Source organism: Anser brachyrhynchus (genome assembly GCF_964034855.1).
Source record: "Anser brachyrhynchus genome assembly, chromosome: 3".
NCBI lineage: Eukaryota > Metazoa > Chordata > Aves > Anseriformes > Anatidae > Anser > Anser brachyrhynchus.
Window position 1 is genome coordinate 86,568,746 of NC_137696.1, and position 20,657 is coordinate 86,589,402.

Genomic DNA, 20,657 nt, shown 5'->3' on the forward strand with positions numbered 1-20,657 from the left:
ATGAAATAATCCTGTTAAACCAAAAAGAGCAGCAAACGTCACACCCCCCCGCCGAACAGCAATGCTGTCTTCCCTTTGGTACAAAGCTTAGCAATAGCAGGGGTAGGGGAGGGATTCTTCAGCCACTGATGGAAAACAACGTAAGGCCCTGCACTCACATTTTTACACTAGATCTGTTCTCCTGCCCCCCAAACCAGCATGATTTGGAAAGTCACACACAAAGAAGAAAACCTGAGGAGTGGGGCCAGAGCTGAGCTCCCAGGAGGGGCAGCACAGGGGCAGCTGGGGCTGAGCTGGGAGCAGAGCCCCACACGTTCCCATTTCGGTGTGCCTCTGCCCCCGGGGTTATTCAGCAGGACAAAGACATCTGGCTTCCACTTGTAGTTTTTTCTTGCTTTGTTTTGTTTTTTTTTGCCTTTGTCATGCCAGATCCATTACAAAATAGGAGGAAAGCTGTCAAGGCCCCTTGAATCTACCTCATTTGACGAACCAACAGGCAGTATGCACTATATGTCTGTGAGGGCAGGCCTGAAGGCTTTCACTGTGCTGGCATAAAACCCCCGTAAGATTTCTATCTTCTTGAAAGAGGAGCCCCACTGCAGAATGACACGACACTACATGGTTCAGACCACGAAAAGCAGCAAAAGATCAACTGTGCTGGTCTGGGTAACAACAAAACCCTTTGGGTCCCTCCAGCCCCACTCAGGAGCCGGGTACAAGCAACGTCTCACCCAGCCCTACCTCAAGCATTCCCGTGTGCAACATTTACAACCATTTGTTAGTGTTTGGTTTTGAATTTCTGACAAAAATCACAGCTTAAAACCTGAGTACTTCCACAAGTTAAAGCAGTATGGCTACAACAAAGGCACACAAAAATGAACACGTGTCCTTTTCCAAACTCACATTGTTTTTGAGGTCTGCTCGAGATCCTCCAAGTAACAAAACACGAGTGCTCTGGGAATGGCTGTTCTGGCAAGCCAGGTGCAGAGGTGTGTTACCTGCCTTAGAGAAACACAGGAAAATACAGAAGTCGTATTTAGAAATTGGACAGGAGCTTTACAAAACAAAACCTCGCAGGTCTCCCCACAGGAAGATCCACCCAGGGGTGGGAAACTTGCTTCTTCCCAATGCTATGAGCTGACCAAACTTGGAGACTGCAATACCCACCTCATCCTGGAAATGATTTATCTGGGACAGAGTTAAGGCAGAAACTGGACAATCTAACAATATCTGCATTGCTCAGGTAGCAAAGAATCTAGAAACTTCTGGTTAATTAAAATCAAGCAGCAATATCATGCACTTAATTTAAAGAAGTAAAACTTCCCATGCCATAATACTCCTCAGGACAGTCTTGCTTTCATTCCTGCTATAACATTTTCCCCTTCTTTGGTTGTTTCGCTCTGTGCCTACATTCTCAACCTGCTGCAAACGTCTAAAAATCAAAGAGGTTCCAGAAATAAGCCAACATGCAGTTTTGTACTGAAAGAAATATCACCTGACTTGCCTTTAAAATCCCGTGTCCTGTCTGGTCTCTGCATTTCATTTGTTACAGAAACTGTCTTCAGTTGCATTGCTCTTTTAAATCCTGTGCTCGGGATGCCGTGCTGCAAGAAGCATGTCTATAGAAGTGTTCCCCAAGCAGTCCCAGGAGAAATTAACCAGGAGGTACAGCAAAAACACACCGAAATCCTCCTGTCCTCTGCTGCTTAGCAGGATCTGGCAAATCCAGCAGCCCGTTTCTGTCCCTCTAACAAGGCAGTGAGAGCCAAAAGCCTCAAGATGCCCAGGTGTAAGCCACGGGACTGCAAGGTGCTGCTGCACATGGCTCTTAGTCCTGGCTGTCAGAAAAGCTGTCAGAAAAAGTATGCCTTGTCATCAGTAACACTGAAAGTTGAGAGACCAGGAAACCATTTTGGGATTAAGGAGAATTAAGCTCTTCATTTTTTCTTGAAAGCAAAAAAGGTCAAAGTGCACGCATGTGTGCAAGCATGCACAGTTCCCTTGTTTTTCAGCAGCTCCTGAGAAAAGGCCCTGTCCATTAAAAAGCATCAAATGATCAAAGGCAAAGAGAGAGGATTGCACAGGTAAGACATCGAAGAGCAGCACAGAAGGAACTCACGCAGTATGCCAGCCATATCTCAGATGCTAACACTGCTAAGCTATTCTGTTCGTGTGCTTTTTAGAAGAGGTTGTCTCCAAACAGCTGACCGATGCTGTATTACAAGCTAAATTTTCTAACACCCTAAGGCATCCGAGCTTGCAGGATAACACGACTTGCCTCTTAAGCACACACCTTTGTACATAAATATACATATATAGAGACAAGCACATCCAGGGACAGGAGTAAAATGGTTCAGAAGCCTATAAAGTCAGGTACTATCATCTGTTGTGTGTAAGCATGGGAAGTTGTCTCAAGTACCTTTGAAGCAAATCAAGGTGAACAACACAGGAAAAAAACTGGAAGTTGGAACAATATAAAAGGAGTACACATAAAATAATATCAAAGATGATGTAACTACATACCACAAGTGACCACAACTGTACAAATATATGCTTATATACTGCATACACACGCAGAAAGACAGAAAACCGTGCCCAGGCAATGTGCCCTTTCATTCAAAATTTTAAGATTTTCACCACCTGTCTCTCTTTTTCCCTTTCTTCCCTGGCACTTTTTGTTGAAATTTTAGAGGTATTCAGAAGTATTTACAATTTAGAAGTACATTTACCAAAATATTGTGTCATTTGCTTGAAAAAAATGCTCAGAGGTCCCATAAAGACATCCCAAAACCCTCTTACCTGTAACGACGGACACGGTGCCGCCCATGCAACTTGACCAACCCTGTGGCACCATGGTCCGAGCCCTAACTCGGCTCATACCATGGGCTGCTACTGCTATTTCCTTCGTCTTTGAATTAGTGAACTGAAGACAAGTCTTCCACAAATATTGCAGTTAGTGTGGAATTAAAATGCTTTGCTTTGTTATTCTTAAGATATTATAAATACCAAAAGAAGGATCGTCCAGGTTCATTACAAGCTTTTGGTAAGAGCCTACACTTATGTATCAGGAAGAACTTTCTCAGAAAAGATACAAGACTACTTTTTCCCTTTGTGGCTTACATTTATTTGGCTGTTCAATTTCTGGGAAAATGGATTCTGAATGCCACATTCTAATTAATACAATTCATATTCATTTTAAATCACACCAGTCACAATAAATGTACTCCTTATAAATTAGAGCACTGTGAAGATTTCCAAGGCAGTTGCACTGTTCCTCTGCTCTAACTGATGTATCATTCAAAGCGCAATTGAGTTCCTCCGGCATCAGCTGTGAAAATACGAATTTCCTAATGCCTGTGGAGGGACCATCCAAGCATAACAGACGCAAAAGAAGAGGAAAAATGTCCCACGAGGAGCTGGTCTCCAGCCTCCTGAGAAATGCCATGACCCAAAATCTCCAGTGATGAGAATCAGCCACCTTACACTAGAAATGAAAGCTCCTTCTGTATGTGTCTCACCTTGTTCTTGGCAAGCACGTTAGCTCCTGCCTTAACGAGCACTTTGGCAGACTGACTGAATCCATGCCAACAAGCTTCATGAAGAGCGGTATTCCCGTCCTGAAGAGCACACACACAAGAGGAGAACTTTAGTGCACTGGGTCCTCACACAGAGCAATGTTACATTCAGACTGCAGCAGCTGCATGTGTCACCTGGTCACTTGAGAAATAAATCTTTTTTCCTTTCCTACTAGCTAATTTTCTATTTTATTTTTAGCAGATGCAGATATATCCTAGACTAAAACTTAAAGTAACGTCCACAGACACCTTAGGTACCTCTTCCTTTCTATTCTTCCTATCTTCAGCCTCCTGCTGTCTTCACCTTCCACTTCTTCCCACTTATCCTTGCAAGCAGAGAATAGCACAAAAGCTTTTGTTGGGAATGTGGACTTAGTTATCTTTATTTACAAACTAAATTTACAGCCTGGGATTCTCAGCTTCTGGGATAATTGAGGGAAACTGTGCAGTGTCTTGGGTAGGGCACAGTATGGTTGTGATTTCTCCATCAATGAGCTGAGAACAAACTTAAATCAAAAACTAGCAGCTTGATAGCAAAAAATAACTAAATCAGTAGCTTCTGTTAAAGAGATGGCATAGCTTTAACAGAAGCTTTTTTTTTTTTTTCCTTCGGTGTAACTGTCCCAATTACTTTCTAAACATTAGGTACTTACTCAGGAGCATAAACTATAATTTCTTCTATGAGATCTTAATATTACTGGCTGGCAAAGCTGCCACCCCACAGGGCTTCACTTTTGCCTGTTACCTTGTCTTGTCTGTCCAAAGCACAACCTTCTTGAATGAGAGTTGCAATGACATCGGTGTTCCCTACGACAGCAGCCCGGTGCAATGCTGTCTGATCACCCTGCAAAAAGAAGCAAATCTTTAATCCGTATTATTGCCACCTGATTTTGACTTAATACAAACACAGTCAACGCACACACACAGCACACACACAGGCTGCGTCTTCAACACGTGCTGTTTAAATCCAAGCTGCCTTTGAAAACAGTCCCCGTAAACAACTATCATTAAAGTTTCCAAGATTAATGAAGTTAAAAAGCATCAGAGACCAACAAAACAATTATTTTCCGAAGTTCTCAACTCATCACAATTCCATACACAGCACTGAAGTCTTCTAAAAATATGCCAGTATTAGAAGGCAGGGAATCTAACACATTTGGCACTATGTACCTAATAACCAACAATATCTCTAAAGGCAACTACAGGCTGTCATAATTCATCACAATGATCCTCCACTACTTACACTAACTGGATGAGGCTCCCCCGTTTTGGCTCTGATTGCTCCATCAGCCCAGCTTAGGATAAGGAGCATGAGATGAGATTGGTGTCTTCAGCACCTCTGATGGATTTACCAATTAGTGCTAAGAGTGGAGGCAATTCTATGATGAGGGCCACAACTGCAAGACGATCAGCTTATTTCATTCAAACAACCAAGTGATCTTAAGGTCCAAACGACTTTCCCTTCTCATGGACCTGCCCTGTTGCAGCAACAAGCAAGTTTCTTACATCCGTTTATTTCCTTTATGGCTAAGTTTCCAAAAGAAATGATGCTGATGTGGTCATCTCACCTGACCATCCATCTATCTCTCCTCTAACTGTTGAACTTATCTGCTGAGCTAGAGAGCCCAAGATAGAGACTCAAACTAGTGGCTGTAACAGGGGAGCTTCAGAGTTCCCTGCACCGTCAGGGCTGCCGCTATCAAGGCTCCTCGCACAGCACGCGCTGCCTCTCACCCTGCTCTGCCCATCTGGGTTATCGACATATTTTTATGTGCATTTTTGTGAGATGGTGAGGAAAGGGAGGAAATAGGAGGATTTATGCAGCAGCATGTAGGGATGTAAGACACCGATCAATGGGAAACCAAGCTGCAGCGTCTCCAGTGCTCCCCCGACAACCTGTCGTGTCTCTTCTTTGAAGCTGCTTTGAACCTGCAGTGCTGAAGCACAGCCTGTGAGTCCAGGCACAAACAACTAGCTTCAAAGCTGCACACAGCCTTTTTGGGGGGATGAATAAACAACAGAGTGGGAGCTCAATCTGCTTCTGCTTATCTGTACTATATTCACCAAAAATACACAAAGGGTAGAGAGATGCAATGTATCCTGCAGGGGGAAAAAAAAAAAAAGGCTTGCAGGAAGCTAGTACTAAAGAGAGATAAAGATTTGTAGTAGAGAAGTTTTATCATCCGGTATTACCTGATATTAAATACTAAAACTAAAGAGATTTCCGTATTTTCTGTCCCACAGTCTACAATTATTTAAATAACTGGATAATTTGAATAATCTGTTCTCAAAGGCAATTAGCAGCTGACTTTAAAATTGCTCTCAGTGGGGCTCTTTTATGCTAATGACAACAAAGCAGTTATCAATCCACAGGGGCAAAATGAGCATTGCCAACCGCAACCTTTCAGTAACCCCTGCAACGCTAACTCCCACCACCAGTATATCATTAAATTGGTTTGTTTTCATGAAGCTGATTAAAAAAACTACACTGAGGTGTGTTTTTTTTCTTTTGCTATTTATGTTTCATCTGTAGAAGTGACATATGCTTACATTTCTTCTTGCCCTACTAAGACTCCCACTGTATTTGAAGAGAGTTAAAACAAACACAAGAATAGTCCCAGGAACCTGGACTTTTAGAAAAACACAAAGTATGGCAAAACGGACAGCACTGCAAGTTCTCTGAACTTGTGTATTTATTCCACGTTGAAAGATAACCAAAATGTTATGGAAATCTTCCAAAATATACCATCTCACATGTGCAAGTGTCAGATAGCTTCCAATAACTATTCCTGCACAGGAATCTGCTCTCTAACAAGCCAGGGCAGAACTTAACACCCTACTGCAGAGCAATGGGTAATGTGAACAGTGCAAAGGCCATCTCACTACTGACCAAGCTGGAATGTAATCCATCAACCCATCCCACCAACCTGTAATTGCTACCCCAGCAAAATGCCAGACGACATTACAACCAGGAGTAAAACAAGATGACATCTGCCGTGGGGACGGACAGAGCTTTGACAATGAATAGTTGCTTACTGCTTCTTTGCAGTCTGGAAAATTGATCGTGGAGATAAGACTGGGGGCACAAATGGGTTGTATGGGATTTAGTTTGTAATTAAGGATCCCCTCACTGAGTGCACTTTAAGTCAAGGCTGCTGTTGTCGTTCACCCAGCCTCATGACAGTAATTGCAGTGAGGTCAAAGGACATTCAGCTTTGGGGGCTTTGCGGATATGGCAGCGACTTCTGAAAGGATCTTAGTTAAATTCAAACCAAACACGTCTGAAAGCACCTCCCTGCTGCAGGAGCAGGTCTCCCTCAGGGCCTGCTGCGCTCAGAGCAGCCCAGCCCAGGCCTGGGCAGCTCCTCCTGAGGATGTGGCGTGGCACCGAGAGCCATGCCCGGGTTTGGTCCCAGGCAATATTCTGGTCCCCAGGCAGCCTCCTGACCAGGTCAACGAACGGATGAGGTCCTGACCTCGTTCATATACCAGGGAGTGTCAACGGATATCTCAAGTCCTGCCTTACTGGGCTGAGGCGCCTCCCAGGGAAGAGCAGGAAGATCCCGATTTTCTGGTGACGGTCCCTACAACCCCAGCCACCAGGGCAGGGTTTTGTGGACCATTCCCTCACACCTCAGCGCACACATTGACTGTACACCATGGAAACTGAGCCCAGAGACCACGATTCCCTCTGTGCTGTGAGGTACTGAGCAGCCCAGGCCCATCACATAACCCAGGTATAAGTAACACAGAGTGCATCACGATGTTTTTAACCCATCTTTCCTCCCCAGTAGTACAGGAGCAAACCAGTAACTTGCCTTTATGGAGCCACATATAACAGACGAGCTGTATTTCTTTCAGAGTGTGCATTTTCACACGGTGCAATCACTGACTCACGTATCTTTTTATTAATTGCTAAAATAACTGTCTCTGAAAGCGTTCCTCAGAGTTCTGCCTTTAGCAAAGCATTAAGGGACTAGTCTAGAGAGTCGGAGAAAAAATCCACCTGAAAGCGCACATTAACTGCCCAGAGTATTATGCTGGGCACAATTTATGATCCTATTTGTAAGTGACTTATGCCTTAGGAACAGACTGCAAACCAGGAACAATGAAGAGCAATAACTCCAGTGTCACGCAAATGTGACCTTGACAGAAACAACAGAAGCGAGCTTGCCTAAATGCAGACGTGGGCTCGAAGCCAAAAGGACTCTCAGGTGCTTAAGAGAGACTTGGTAGAAGTAAGGCAGCTAAGTCTGCAACAGTGCCTCTCAAACCCCCTGCCTTAGCTGCTGCCTAGCCCTGAAGGCAACTAAGACTGAGGCATTTCCACCCAAACACCGTGGGCACCTCAGCTCGCCCAGCACCACGAGGCACTGGTGCTGTGATGGAACCCAAGAGGAACCCGAGGTGTCCCTCACACCACCCTGTGCCACAGCCCGCCGCATAGGTGTCTCCCCTCCACCTCTCAGCACGCTTGCTGGAACCTGTGCCACACAGACCCAACAAGGCCCAACAAGCTTTCCTGCAGCAGCCCGGAGGTTACGGTACTCGCCCAGCTTGTCTCGCAATGAGAGCACTTCTGTGTCAAAATTAGTTCGCCTTCAAGAAAAACAGCTGTATTCACTGGGCTAGAGAGAGGGAGATGCTGGTGGGAGACCAGGAATGTAGATGTGCATCCCCTTGGGCAGAGAATAAGGGACTGTACATCCCGAGAGCTCTACATACAACAGTTATTGCATAAAAAGGCCCAGGTAGGTTTCCAGAGCCTAAACCCGTACTCCTGACAGAGCTTAAATGCCTGCTTTCAGCAGAGGGCTGCAGGCCATGAATCCTGAAGAAAGGCACATACCTAAATCCCAACCTTCTCCACAGATTTTAGCATTACCCTTTCCTTTAGCATTTTTGTGCTGGCAAGGCAAGGTGGTGTTTGCTCAGCATCCTGGTGCTTGTCATTACCTTCTAGGCTCCTCGACTTTTATTTGCTGACTAACTTAAAGCAGTGGATGCAACCACTAGGACCAGACACATGGGAACTGGACAGCTGTCTATTTCATATCTGAAGTTCACTCCAAGGGCAAGAAAATAACACAAGCAACTTATAAAAGAGTTTCAGGTAGCTCGTGGTACTTCTTGCAGCTATCCTGCCACTGTCATGGTACAGGACTAGCACAGAGGTAGTGGAGTCTCTAATCCCGAAGACTCTAATCCGCAAATTTAATGAGACCTAGTTTACACTGGTTTGTAATACATCTTACTGTTTCCTTTCTCTGTTTTAAAAACTATTATAACCACCATATTTTGTTTTCCTACACACTCCTTTTCTCCAGAGCCTCCATCAGTTCCATGGTCTCCTTTAGAGCCCCTTCCAGTGTCATGCTTTGCCTCCTCACTGTCTTTTCAAGTTTGCAGAAACTACCAAACTGTCTTACTACTGAACTGCACCAAAATCAACAGCAAAAACTCATACCTTCAATCCCTGATACAAAGAGCTGGATGGCACTTGCGAAGTCTCATACTTTGAAATCAAACCACTGAATGCATAGTATAAAGTTCTTGAAAACATTCAAAAGTGAAAATATAATCAAGTGTAAAATACTCCAGAGAACATATAAGCATATTTGAATATTCTGAAGCCTTTGTACACAAAGGCAACCAAATGTGCCCTGGTGCTTCTCAATGCCAGCGTCCTCCTTTGCTGAAGAAAGTCATTCGTCACAAAAACACAGTAAGCAGAATTTCACTCTGAACAGTAAATGATGATGCATGGCCAGCAGAAGTGATCAAGGCGTGAAAAAATAAACATGAATGAAAGAAATTACAGCTTAAATGACACTAAACGAGACTTAAATGGGAGCATAAGAATAAGCCACTTTGCATATTAACATTCAACTAGAAATGATTTTGACCTCTGGATTATTGTTCTATTTGAAATTAATTTTCTGCTTCTTAACGTGGAACTTCCAGAAGAGAAGTTTCAGGGCCTTTTCAGGGTTTTAAAGTTTACGTTTTTTTTTCCCAGTTAGATTTTCAGAAAGCGCATACAGGGCAGGAAACTATGCGGAGCACCCAGCACAAAGCTCGCCATGCAGTCATGCACCTCCAAGAGCTGTCATGCCAGGCTGCCAGTCCAAGATTTTGCAGCATGCAGCCATGGGAGAAGTGAAGCTCAAGGCAGGATTGACGCACAAGATTTCTAACCTCCTTCTCTCTCTCTGATCTTCTAGGTTCCTTTCTAGCCTTTCTCTTCTGGTTTTTCTTATCTTTCTCTTCCTTGATTTCCTTCACCGGGACAACTTTCTCCTTGACTATTTCTGAGGTGCGTGCTGTATGAATACTCATTGACCAGTCAGAGATTGCATTGGGATCCCAGTAAGAGTTTTCAGGATTGGCAGGGAGGAGGAAGGAATTAGCTCCCGGGGTTGCGTACTCTACAGAGCTGGACTCCACCGGTTGAAATTCATAATAATCCCACTCCAGGCCACTGGAGGTCATTCTTCAACTAATTCTCACGGCTCTTGCCGTGTTCTAAAGAATACATCTGTAGAACATGAAGTTAGTGTTTGAATCTCTCCAAAACATTTAGCAGTTTTTAAGTTTCTGCTTATCATGTAGCAGATGAAAAGTTAGTATTGCATTTATTTATTAGCTATAGTCAACTCCAAAATAAAATGTTGAGTTCTCTTGTTATTTAGAAAAATAGAATATGCGTATTTTTAGAACCTGAAGACTTCTGTTATCATAATTCTGCAGACAAAAATCAAGTAATTTAATTTTCAATGAAATACGATACTCCCCACTCTCATGAGCAATTTAATCTCTGAACCTAAATCAGTATTCCTGAAATGAAATGTAATGATGTTAATCAACACTTGATGCTAAAGTGCCTTCACTGCCAAATAAGCACGGGATAAGAGTGACTGAAGGCATAATCAATAGATTGCAATTAAAAAAGAATATGAACATTTCTGTATGGCATAAATAAAGTGTAAAAATGAATTATACAAGGAGAAAACATAAATAGAGAACCTTCTTGAAGACCTATGCAAAAGGAAAGCAGAAATATTTTAGTTAATACCTTTCACAAGCAAAAATCCTCATGTGGAGTTTAGCCTTCCTTCTCCTCCTCCGAGACAAATCCAAACCCACCCTCTGAGTCTCAGCATCTCCTGAGGTTCTCCTTAGCCCAAACCAGATGACTAGTACTAAATACAGAGCAAAGAATTGCACTGTGCTTTTAAGAAACAGTATCTGTAAATCAAGCATGCACCTATTCTGTTCAGATCAGTCACCACATTAAGAAGAGGTATCCAGTTGTTGAGAACAAAGACCTGGAGAAGCTTGCCAGGCAAGTTGAAATAAAGTCTTTTATGAGCTGGATATTTCTGCAGTGCAAGACTCTTGGCTAAACCAAAATAGTGCTAAGCACCAATCTACTCTTTTTCCATTATGGCTAACGAATCAGGTTTACATATAAGTAGTCTAGATTTTATGACTAGAGATTAAAAAAATAAAAAATAAAATAAAATAAAAAACACTTACTCAAAAAGCAGCTTTCAAAGAACCCCAGTTTGAGCAAATCAGTGGAAGCACTTGCAGTCTAACTTGTATTTCTCAGGAACACTGACTGTACTTGTAAAGTGCCTGCAATTTTGTCTCAAATATCTGATGAATCATTTTTGCTTTTATGTATTTTTGCATTTATGTCTAAAAACATATTCAGGGTATATCTGAATAAACTGATATTGCCATTACACTTGCAAATCTGCTCCTTTCTACAGAAGGGCATAGTGAAAGCATAAAGAGTGCAGGAGAGAAAGTTTCTTCCTAGAAAAACAAGTTCCCCAGTAGAAAGTTGGCTGCACTAATACCACAGTGGTACAGGTGTACACTTGCCAGACTGCTTGCACCTCATGGAGATGCAGCTGCTCGTGTGGAGAAGGAAACCAGTTTTCCAGTTTCTACAGATATTTAAGATCCTTTGCATGCAAACAAATGCCTACATGGCTTTTCAAAAGGCACCTAGACATCTTCTTTTCCCTTTTAATAGTCATACGGGTGCCTCTACTAGCAACCTTTGGACTTCCAGGTCCCGTGAAGAATCTTACTTATTACACAGGGAAACAAAGCAACCATTCCTCAAATTTGTGCCAGTGTGCCATCGGAAGTTAGCAACGAATCGGAGGGAAGTCCTAACTATTCAACTGCTGTTGCACATTTCGGCCTACATTTTTGTTCATCAGAGCGAGGTAGCTAAAACTGTGTTACCTGTCATTCCAACGTGCCTTAAAACCTGGTGCAAGATTAGAACTTTTTATGGAAAGCCAGGAAGTTAATGGAAATCGAGGAAGTTCCAACAACTTACATATCTGACCAAATGAAAACAAAATACCATTTACTAAGCTCGAAGCTGTTTGCGTTGTGCTGATGCTTACCACCCAACAGCCTGACAGATGCGACCTCCCCGCATCAACCACGGCAGCCAACAGGATCATTTCTTGGTAATTCCCCACTGCAGTTGCCCGATATGCTGTGGCATGCGTCGACACAAAAGCATCTCCCACTTCAGGCAAAACAGATTACGTCCCCCTGACGTCCTCCAGCGGGTTCTTGCACAGTGTAACAAGCTCTAATTTAATTTCTGTACCCAACGGCAGGCACCAGCTCTCACTGCTACTCACACCAGCCCGGCACAATCACAGCTCGCACAAAGCTCTGCAGCTGGAGCATAAGGACTGAGCAACTCGTCGAAAAACACCTCATTTTACTTTGTCTCTCATGCAAATTTGGCATCTCCAAATTAGAGGCTGCATCTCCAAATTAGAAAAAAACAGAGACAGATTTTGCTTTCTTTTAATCCTACTTCAAAGAAGTGAAGACCTATGCTCATTTGCAAATTACTGATGGAACAACAGCCTTCTCCCCTCCACCCCAAGCAGGGAAGCTGTATCTACTTACATCATCCTGAATGTCCAGGTCACAACCTGCTTTCAACAAAATCTGGACAACATGGAGGTGACCCTTGTGGGCAGCAAGATGCAGGGGGGTCCGGCCATGCTATGAATGAGAAGAAAATAACAATAATTTAAGGTGAGTTTTTATGCATAATAGTTTACCAGAATTTTATCCTTTTCCTCCTTCTTCTGTACATACCCCTCTCTTTGAAGTCTGCAGTAGCAGCAGTTGACATACATTAGTGTACAAAAGGCTTCCCCTCATTTTGTATATGCATAAAACTCCTCCTCCCCGTTCTGCAACATTTCAGTTTATCCTGGTGGTAATCTACAAAGGGGATATTCTACTTATGTAAGGATACTTCCTTACAAACTCGGAGCCAGCTTTGTGTCCATGCCTGAAGAGAATTCATGACCTTTTTATTTCTGTCCCTCTGGAGCAGAGATTTGTCAGCCACTTCCAATCCTACTCAGTACAACAAAGTTCCTATAACAGGCAAAATCAAATACTGCATTGGGTACCATTTTTGCAAGAGAAATAAGAACTTCTGGACTGTTTTGCACAACAGGTGCTACCCCCTTAAAATGAGTGGAAGATTTGTAAGTCCCTCCAGGTGACGCTGTGTATGACAACCAACCTCATTTTGTCAAAGATCTGTCAGATGTTTTCAGACAACACTTACTTTTAAACATTATCAAGCTCTAGCCCACATAAAAACAGAGTATAAAATATTCAGAAGAAAATCAATCTATAGCGTAATCAAGATCAGTTACTTAATGAGTAGAAGGACAGAAATGCTTTAATTAGAGAGATGCATAAATGATGTATGGTTTTAGAAGAAAAAAAAGATTGAAATTTGACAGTAAAATCAAATTAATAGAAAAAGTAAATCCCCAACAAATGGCTTAAAAAAAATCTAAGTGAAATGACATGGGGAAGACAATATTTACAAATAACTGAGCTCCATTTGATCACCCTGTGGTGGAATTTATGGTGAAGCATTTCAGGAAAAGGAAAATAGGTTGCTTCTTCTAGAAGAGGCACAAGAATTTATGTTAAAAGAGGCTCAAAGAGTGAAGAGATTTTAAGAGAGAATCTTGGACAACAGAGGAGAACTAGAATAAGTGATTCCCTAAAAAACTAACCCATACAATCTCAAAAAGAAAACTCGTAAGGGGAGGACCAAGAATTAAGTTCTGCTCTACGAAGTGTGCGTGTATGTGTATATATGTATATATACAAACATATCTCCCCAATATAGACCTCAAAGCATCGCTTTATGAACTGTTAAACAGGAACAAATCTAAAAACGTTGATTGCAAATTTTATTTAATCACAAGTAAGAAAACAGGGTTCCTGTCTTTTTTAAGATGACAAATTAACTTCACAGGTTCTCCCCCAGGCATTTCAGGAGATGAAGTTGTGTTACACTGCTCTTCAGCTCTATGTCTATTTCTTCATCACTGCTGCTGCCATTGTCTCTTTTTCACGAGAAAACAAACTGCCTTAATAAATCACTTAGAAAAGAAGCAAACACCTCAAGAGCTGACAAGTGGCCTAAATAAACAGAAGAGAACCATTAGCTCTCTGAGATTTTAAGGAACTTCCTGAGTGTGAAAGCAACTCCAGGTAAATAATAACACATGCTCGGGACAGAATTGTTTGCACACAGCAATTCCCATCCCTGCCCGGCTGGCAAAGTCTTGGGAATTCAGCCTCTTCAGAACAAAGTAATGCTGAAATCCACAGTAATACTGGAGCCAAAACGTCTGTGTCATTAGTTAATAGTTGTGGGGTGCTTTGAAAATGGCAACTGTTGATTCATTACACCACGACTGATCTGGAGGGCCAGATCTAAGGGAGAAGCCCACACCCGCTCAGGTCTCTCAAAACAAATGCTTTGTCCCGTTCCCCTTTCCAAGCAGGAGGCAGCAGCTTGCTCCTGATGAACGGGAAACTTTCCTTCCAGCATCTCCGAAGGTGTGGGAAGGGCTTGCTTCCTGCTGTCCCCACCGGCCTCTCCGTGCCAACTGAGTGGCAACAGCCTGCTGCTTGTGGGCTTCTTGCCGCACCTAGACACTGGTCCATCGGCGATGCCCCCCGAGCAAAGGGCTGCCTCGGCCACGCAGAGCACAGCCTCCTTCGGCAGCGGCCTGGAGGACAGCCAGGGCTAAGTTTCAGGTAACTCAATGATGGCAGGAGGCATAAAAGTCTCTAGGCAACATGAAAAAGAGAAAACGAACCTGAAGCGAGGTTGACAAATTGTTCCCGGCTACGAACAACACGTTTGGATTATGGAGATGTGCTCCAGCACGTTCAGGTTTGTGGGTTCTGAACTTCTACATTACCTAACTGCGATAAATAAATCACCTCATCGGAGTGTCTCACTTCCCAGCAGGTTGCTAACATAGCACAAAACCAACTTACTGTTATCTGTACACGGAGCAGGAAAAAAAAACAGAAACAAACCCAAGCTGAAGGCAGCTCGTGTGCTGTGAAACGAGAGCACTGCCAACCACGCGGATAGATTCCAGCAGGGAAATTTTCTGATAAGATAACCATCTCTAACTCCTGAAAAAAAAAAAATGCCGAGGTGCAGCCAAAGGTCCTTTGTTAAAAATAAACTATGGAAGAAAAGTATGAGCTTATTTTTAATACGAGGAACGTGTTTTCCTCACCCAGCACACCTCATGTAGACAAGCACCCCGTAACGAGCGCGCAGGAACAGGGAAAGCCTCCCGGAGGCACGCATCCAAGCCACGTGCTTCACAAGAAAAAGTTGCAAGCCACACCAGATCCAGATCTCACAGGGCACGCCACCCTCACCTGCCCATTCAGTGCCTTAAGGCACATAAAAATACCGCGGCCGGAGGGAGCAGGCTTATCAGGAGGAGGCTGCCCTTTCCCTCGGCAGCACCAGGCTCCCGTTTCACCAGGAGGAACCCACCCCAGGCCACAGCGGTCGGGCTCTGGCTCGTGGGCAGCCTCAGGAGACCAGCACCGGGACAGGAGATGCCCTCAAAGGGAGAGGGCACAGCGGGGCCAGGGAGAGCTGTGGTTTCTGTGGCTATAGGAGAGGGCGAGGGGTCGGACAGGGAGCGAGCAGAACCACCAGACTTGGAGAGGAAGGAAAGGGCTGAGGCTGGCAGAGAAACCGTCTCCATTCCAGCCTCTTCAACAAGCAAAGCCAAGCCCCGCCACGTCCTCAGGGCCACGGGGAAAAGAAGCCAACACGAGGCAACTTTGGACGTTCCTGCTACTGAGCAAATAAAGAGGTTGCATCGCTGTGCATTTCCACTATCACCATCCCCAGGCGTTCAAAAACTGCAGCCAGGTCTCCAAAATTCAGGTTTTCATCTAGAAAAAACACACCGAGTTATTAAAACAAAAGACTAGAGGATGATGGAATATACGTCAGCCTCTTATTCCAGAGGGTTTGTGTGTCTCAAGATTCTCTGCCCAACAAACACGGGTTCAGAGGCATCCCACCTGCTGGAGACACACAGAAAGGGAGACCTTCAGAGAGCACAGTCATTGCATCCTTTAGCTCTTCCCAGAGGCTCTGAAAGGGGACTAGGGAAATCACAATCCTAACCACAACAGGAGAGTGAGAAGGAGGATCGATTCCAGCACATTACACTGATTAGAGGCCCGGGCTTTTGGAAAAGCACTGGCCATCTCACAATTAATCATAACACTGCAAGAACCGACAATGCCAGCTTTTCTTTTTCTTCCCAGTAACATCAGAAGAAGAGGAGAGAGAGGCAATACTGAGGCAGTGCTCCTCCAGTGCAGGCAGTGCAAACACTGGAAAGATCACCGACTTAAAAGCTTGTGGGCATGTCCAAATATCGGCTGTAATGGTTTTGGGGTTATTACAGGCAATAATAGAAATACAAATGAGAGATTTCTACAACTCAGATTAACGAACCAATAAAGCAGTCGTTCACACAAAAAGTATGCAATTTGGGCATTTCTTCAAATGCAAATAATTGCTTCAGCAGGTCACAAATCGCACAAATCCTCCCGTGTCACTGGCTTATTAAAAATAAATGGGACCACTTGTACTAAAGCTGCCACTTCCAGCAGCCGCGACACAGAGCTCTGGCTATGGGGCATATCAGGTTGCAGCCAAGCACAGTAAACATCCAGATTAATTTCAGCAGGATTTTTTTTTTTAATTTGTATTTAACCTGTATTCTAACTTCCACACTCTGCCAGGCACCTGTCAATACGTATGGTTTAAAAGCACAATTTCTGTGGAGGAGCTGCTCCAGGTGTGCGCTCTGCAACCAAATCCATACAGGCAGGCTTTGCACCACGACCTGCAGGATCTTTCCTTGTCTTTTTATATTCGTGGATGCTTTTACGCAAGCACATCCAGTTTTCCACCCCACCCCAGTGTCGTGCTGCACGAGCACTGTTGTTTATTCATCCACTCGGCGTTTATGCAAAAACATGCCTAGCCACATTTTACAGAAAGCTTGAAAACGCAAACGGTCTTGTCCCATTCTCCACGCTGCTGATTTGTTATGCTGTTCCCCATGAATAACCCGATCGCTCAAGCCAGCACTAAGCTTCCCATTGGCCTCAACAGGCGCTGAGCAAGTCCCTAAATGTCTGCTATTTCCCTTTTGTTTATTTTCATTATTGTTTAAAACAGCCACTTAAGGCAATAAGTAGTTTTTCAAGCTGAAGTAGCACAAAAATGTGAAAGCACCAAAGCAGATTTTTTTTTTTTTTTTTTTTGCTTCCATCTTCACTTGTGAAGAAAATATTTGTTTTCCAGAACTCTGCATTCTCTCAAGTTGAAACCTTGATGACGAGTCGACGAGTACCCCGGCACTATGACGTGCCGCCATATGGAAGGGTCACAGCACAGCTAGTTCAAAGCTCAGATCGAAGAAACAAACAGATAAACAAACAGAATTGCTGAATCAAAACAGAAGCACTAGCATTTTTCCCCAAATGCTCATCCTTTCTTTGCAGAATTCAATTTTAGAGCGATGTTCTTAATGTTGCGCTCTGCAGCAAAGCTGTATTCTGCTTTCCTTTGAAAAAATATCCATAAAACCCATGGTGTTATGCAAACTGCACTAAAACTGCCTGTGCCACATTATTACTTCCTATGGCGATCTTCTTCATGTGTAACAGACCAGTGGCACACCCCTACCTAATATCCAGCTTTTTTTGGCAGCATTAATTCTCAGTGCTGAGCTCCGCATGCCCTGGAGCAGTGCCCCAGTGAAACCCACCACTAACACGCTGGTTTGGTGAGCTCTAACGCAGGTTCAGAGCTGGAATTTCATCTCCAGGCGTGAAGCAAGGCCACAGTAAGGGCTGCAGTTCCCGGCACGCTGCAGTTCAAGGCTGGGAGGTGAAATAAAGCTTTAACTCCCCTCCTCTGGCACCACGCTGGGAACAAGATCAAGAGAGCAGCTGGTCTTACCCGATGCATCACTACCTCCCTTTCTCCTCTGCCACTTCTGGTGGTTCTCAGCCCTCCCCCTCGTCTATCTCAGCTCACAACATAAAAAGGAAAATAACTTTTGAAAAGGGAAACAACATTCTGGGAGGACAGCAAGACAGAGCAGCTCAGCAAAAGTCCCAGCACTTACATTTCAAAGATGAAGCTGTCGACAAGGTTACTGAAAGAAAGCTCTCCTACAAAAGCACTGAAAGATGGGACAAGCTTTGCGGATTGGAAGAATAGAGTTAATCATACCAGGATCTGTTCTTAATCTTCCACTTTTGGCAGCACATTCACCAAAATACCTCATGAAGGAACCTGCTTGTTGGAATCAGCCAGCATGAACTACCAGTTGTTTGGGTTTGGGGGATTTTTTTTTTTGCCCTTTTCATAACGAAAGGAGATATACTTCCATGCCTGTGAAGAATGAAGAACAAAAATGCACAAAAATGTGATCTCTTTGTTTTACCAGGCAGAGCAGCACCAGAGCAAGGTGGCTGACAGGATGCCCAAAGCAGAGTTCACACGTGGTGAGCAAGACTGTCTCTTGGCTGCCACCCTGCACAGCTCCGTGGCAGAGATCCCAGCCCCAGGATGACGTGCGGGTCCATGTGCCAAGCAGTGCCACCATCCCTCTCCTCCCCTCTGGGTCCCTGGTGTCAGATGGCTGTGGCCATCAGCTCTTCCTCCCAGGTTTTAAAAAGCCCCACAGCTGGGAAGAGCCCACGTGTCCCTCGCTGATCCTGGTGTCAGGGAAGATGCTGAAACACACGCTTCAAGGCTGACCTCATCTGGAAGTGAGGGCTGGACTTGCTATTCGTGCTGTCAAAGTGAACCAAATCCATCCTGGAGGAAACTCGGGCACACCAGTTCCTCATCGGATTTCTATTCCTTCATATTGCTGTTCTTTTGAAATCACCCATTTAGAGGTGACACAAATGAAACCACTTTGCAGCTGAATTTCTGTTTACTGAAGCAGCAATTAACCACATCGCATGACTTTCCAAATTTCAGATAAAATTAGAACCGGACAAGCTTGCCAGCTATCCAGCATTTAATAGTCCTTGGTTCGTTATGGAAAATGTGCTTCATTTTCCTTAAGCCATGCTCAATTAATCTGGTTTGAATGAAGAACAGCACATAGGTCTAGACCTCAGTCCCTTCGAGCTGTGGCTCTGCGTGGTGTTGTTCCACAAGAATTGGTCTGCGCTCACAGATGCATATCAGAAACTCATTTCAAGCCTAAAGTGGTGAGGGAACATTTTCTCTCTCTCCAAAAAACTTTGCTTTGGCATGTCATTTTCCAATAGAGCTCTGATAGAATTCAGTAGGAATTTTGGCTGAGAAGTACAGAAGTCATTTCTCTCTTTGGATCAAACCCCTAGAATTTAAAATTAATTTGACAGAACAAACAGAAGATTGCAAATAAAAGCAGAAGATATACGAGTAAAAGAGAACTAAGGCATGTGAATAAATGTAAAAATTTATGTTTAGGTTTCATTTTGCAATGAATTTTATCTCGGGGAGGGAAGAAGGCACTTCAGTTTATCTGAGAGCTCAATCAATAGTTCCTTGCTTTGACAAGCACGCCATCTAATTTCCAGCCTAAAACTAGCAACCTGTAATTTAAAAATAGTTATTTTGGGGGTCTGTTCCACTTATTGAAAGACCACAGAAGAACCTGGCTGCTCTGATGGCTGAAAAATCCCTTAAAATTCCCAGTTTAAATATACTTGGGGTTAACTTACACATGCTTGCTCTTGTGCCAACCTTGTCCTGGACTTTGGATGGCTCTTTCTCCTCCCAGCCTCTGTGTCACTGGATGAGCGAGCCAAGCTCTTCCGAGGCGTGCACGTTCACACAGCCTTTCACAGGCAAATACGCACGTGCTCTCCCTATGCAGCTGAGCTGATTTTCTGTGCAAAGGTGGCACAACAAAGCAAGTGCAAGAAGCAGGAAGCCACCTATATCGCGCAGGAAAGAATTTTTTTTTCCGACCCTAGCAAATCTGCATTGATCAAATTAACCTGATTTTTCTGTTTGAAAGTCATATTTACACAATTTGCCTTCACTGTTATTGTAATTAACAGAAGGCATTGGTAATTACATAATGAGCAATCTTAACAAAGAGGAAGTGTCAGCTTTGTGTTAGTATTATGGATTATGGCAACCTAAGTCTGTGAAACAGTTCAATCAGTGGCATGATTACTCTGGCAACCACGACAAGGGACACCACATTTTATGGTTCAGTGTGGAAGCTGGATTCAAAATTACTTTAATGCACAAATTTATACAAAATATACAGTATTCTTTCAGTACTTTGTGCATTTTCAGGTAGGTCCCTCAATAACCTCAAAGCTCAGTATCTTATAAAACAGACAAACAAAAACCACCACACAAGACCACAAAACAAGAAAAAAAAACACCTACCATTCAAGCATATTTAATTATTGCTGTTCCTGACCACCTCCAATAGCTGTTGATCAACTACAGAGATGCGTGGACAACAGAGCCAAATAGATATCTTTATGGGCCCATTCACATTTTTTACATCTGTATATATTATCTACCAGCAAAACACCGCTCAGTTTTGGCATGCAAAACTCACTAAAATTGGCTACCTTTGGATCACTCCACCTTTCAAAATAAATGCTATCCAC

At 43.6% G+C, this 20,657-nt stretch overlaps 1 protein-coding gene across 11 annotated transcripts in view; it reads right to left on the reverse strand.

Moving 5' to 3' along the window:
* Positions 1-20,657, reverse strand: part of ANKRD6 (ankyrin repeat domain 6) — a 118,817-nt gene that overhangs the window by 14,441 nt on the left and 83,719 nt on the right. For 10 of the 11 annotated variants that reach the window (XM_080586602.1, XM_080586598.1, XM_080586600.1 and 7 more), the window contains 4 exons: positions 12,531-12,629; positions 4,321-4,419; positions 3,519-3,617; positions 904-1,002 (listed from right to left, as the gene is read on the reverse strand). In XM_080586602.1, the coding sequence (XP_080442728.1) occupies positions 904-1,002; positions 3,519-3,617; positions 4,321-4,419; positions 12,531-12,629 (396 nt within the window). Of the gene's footprint in view, positions 1-903; positions 1,003-3,518; positions 3,618-4,320; positions 4,420-9,773; positions 10,114-12,530; positions 12,630-20,657 lie in introns of those variants that run through there. The other variant, XM_080586601.1, reaches the window with a different exon arrangement.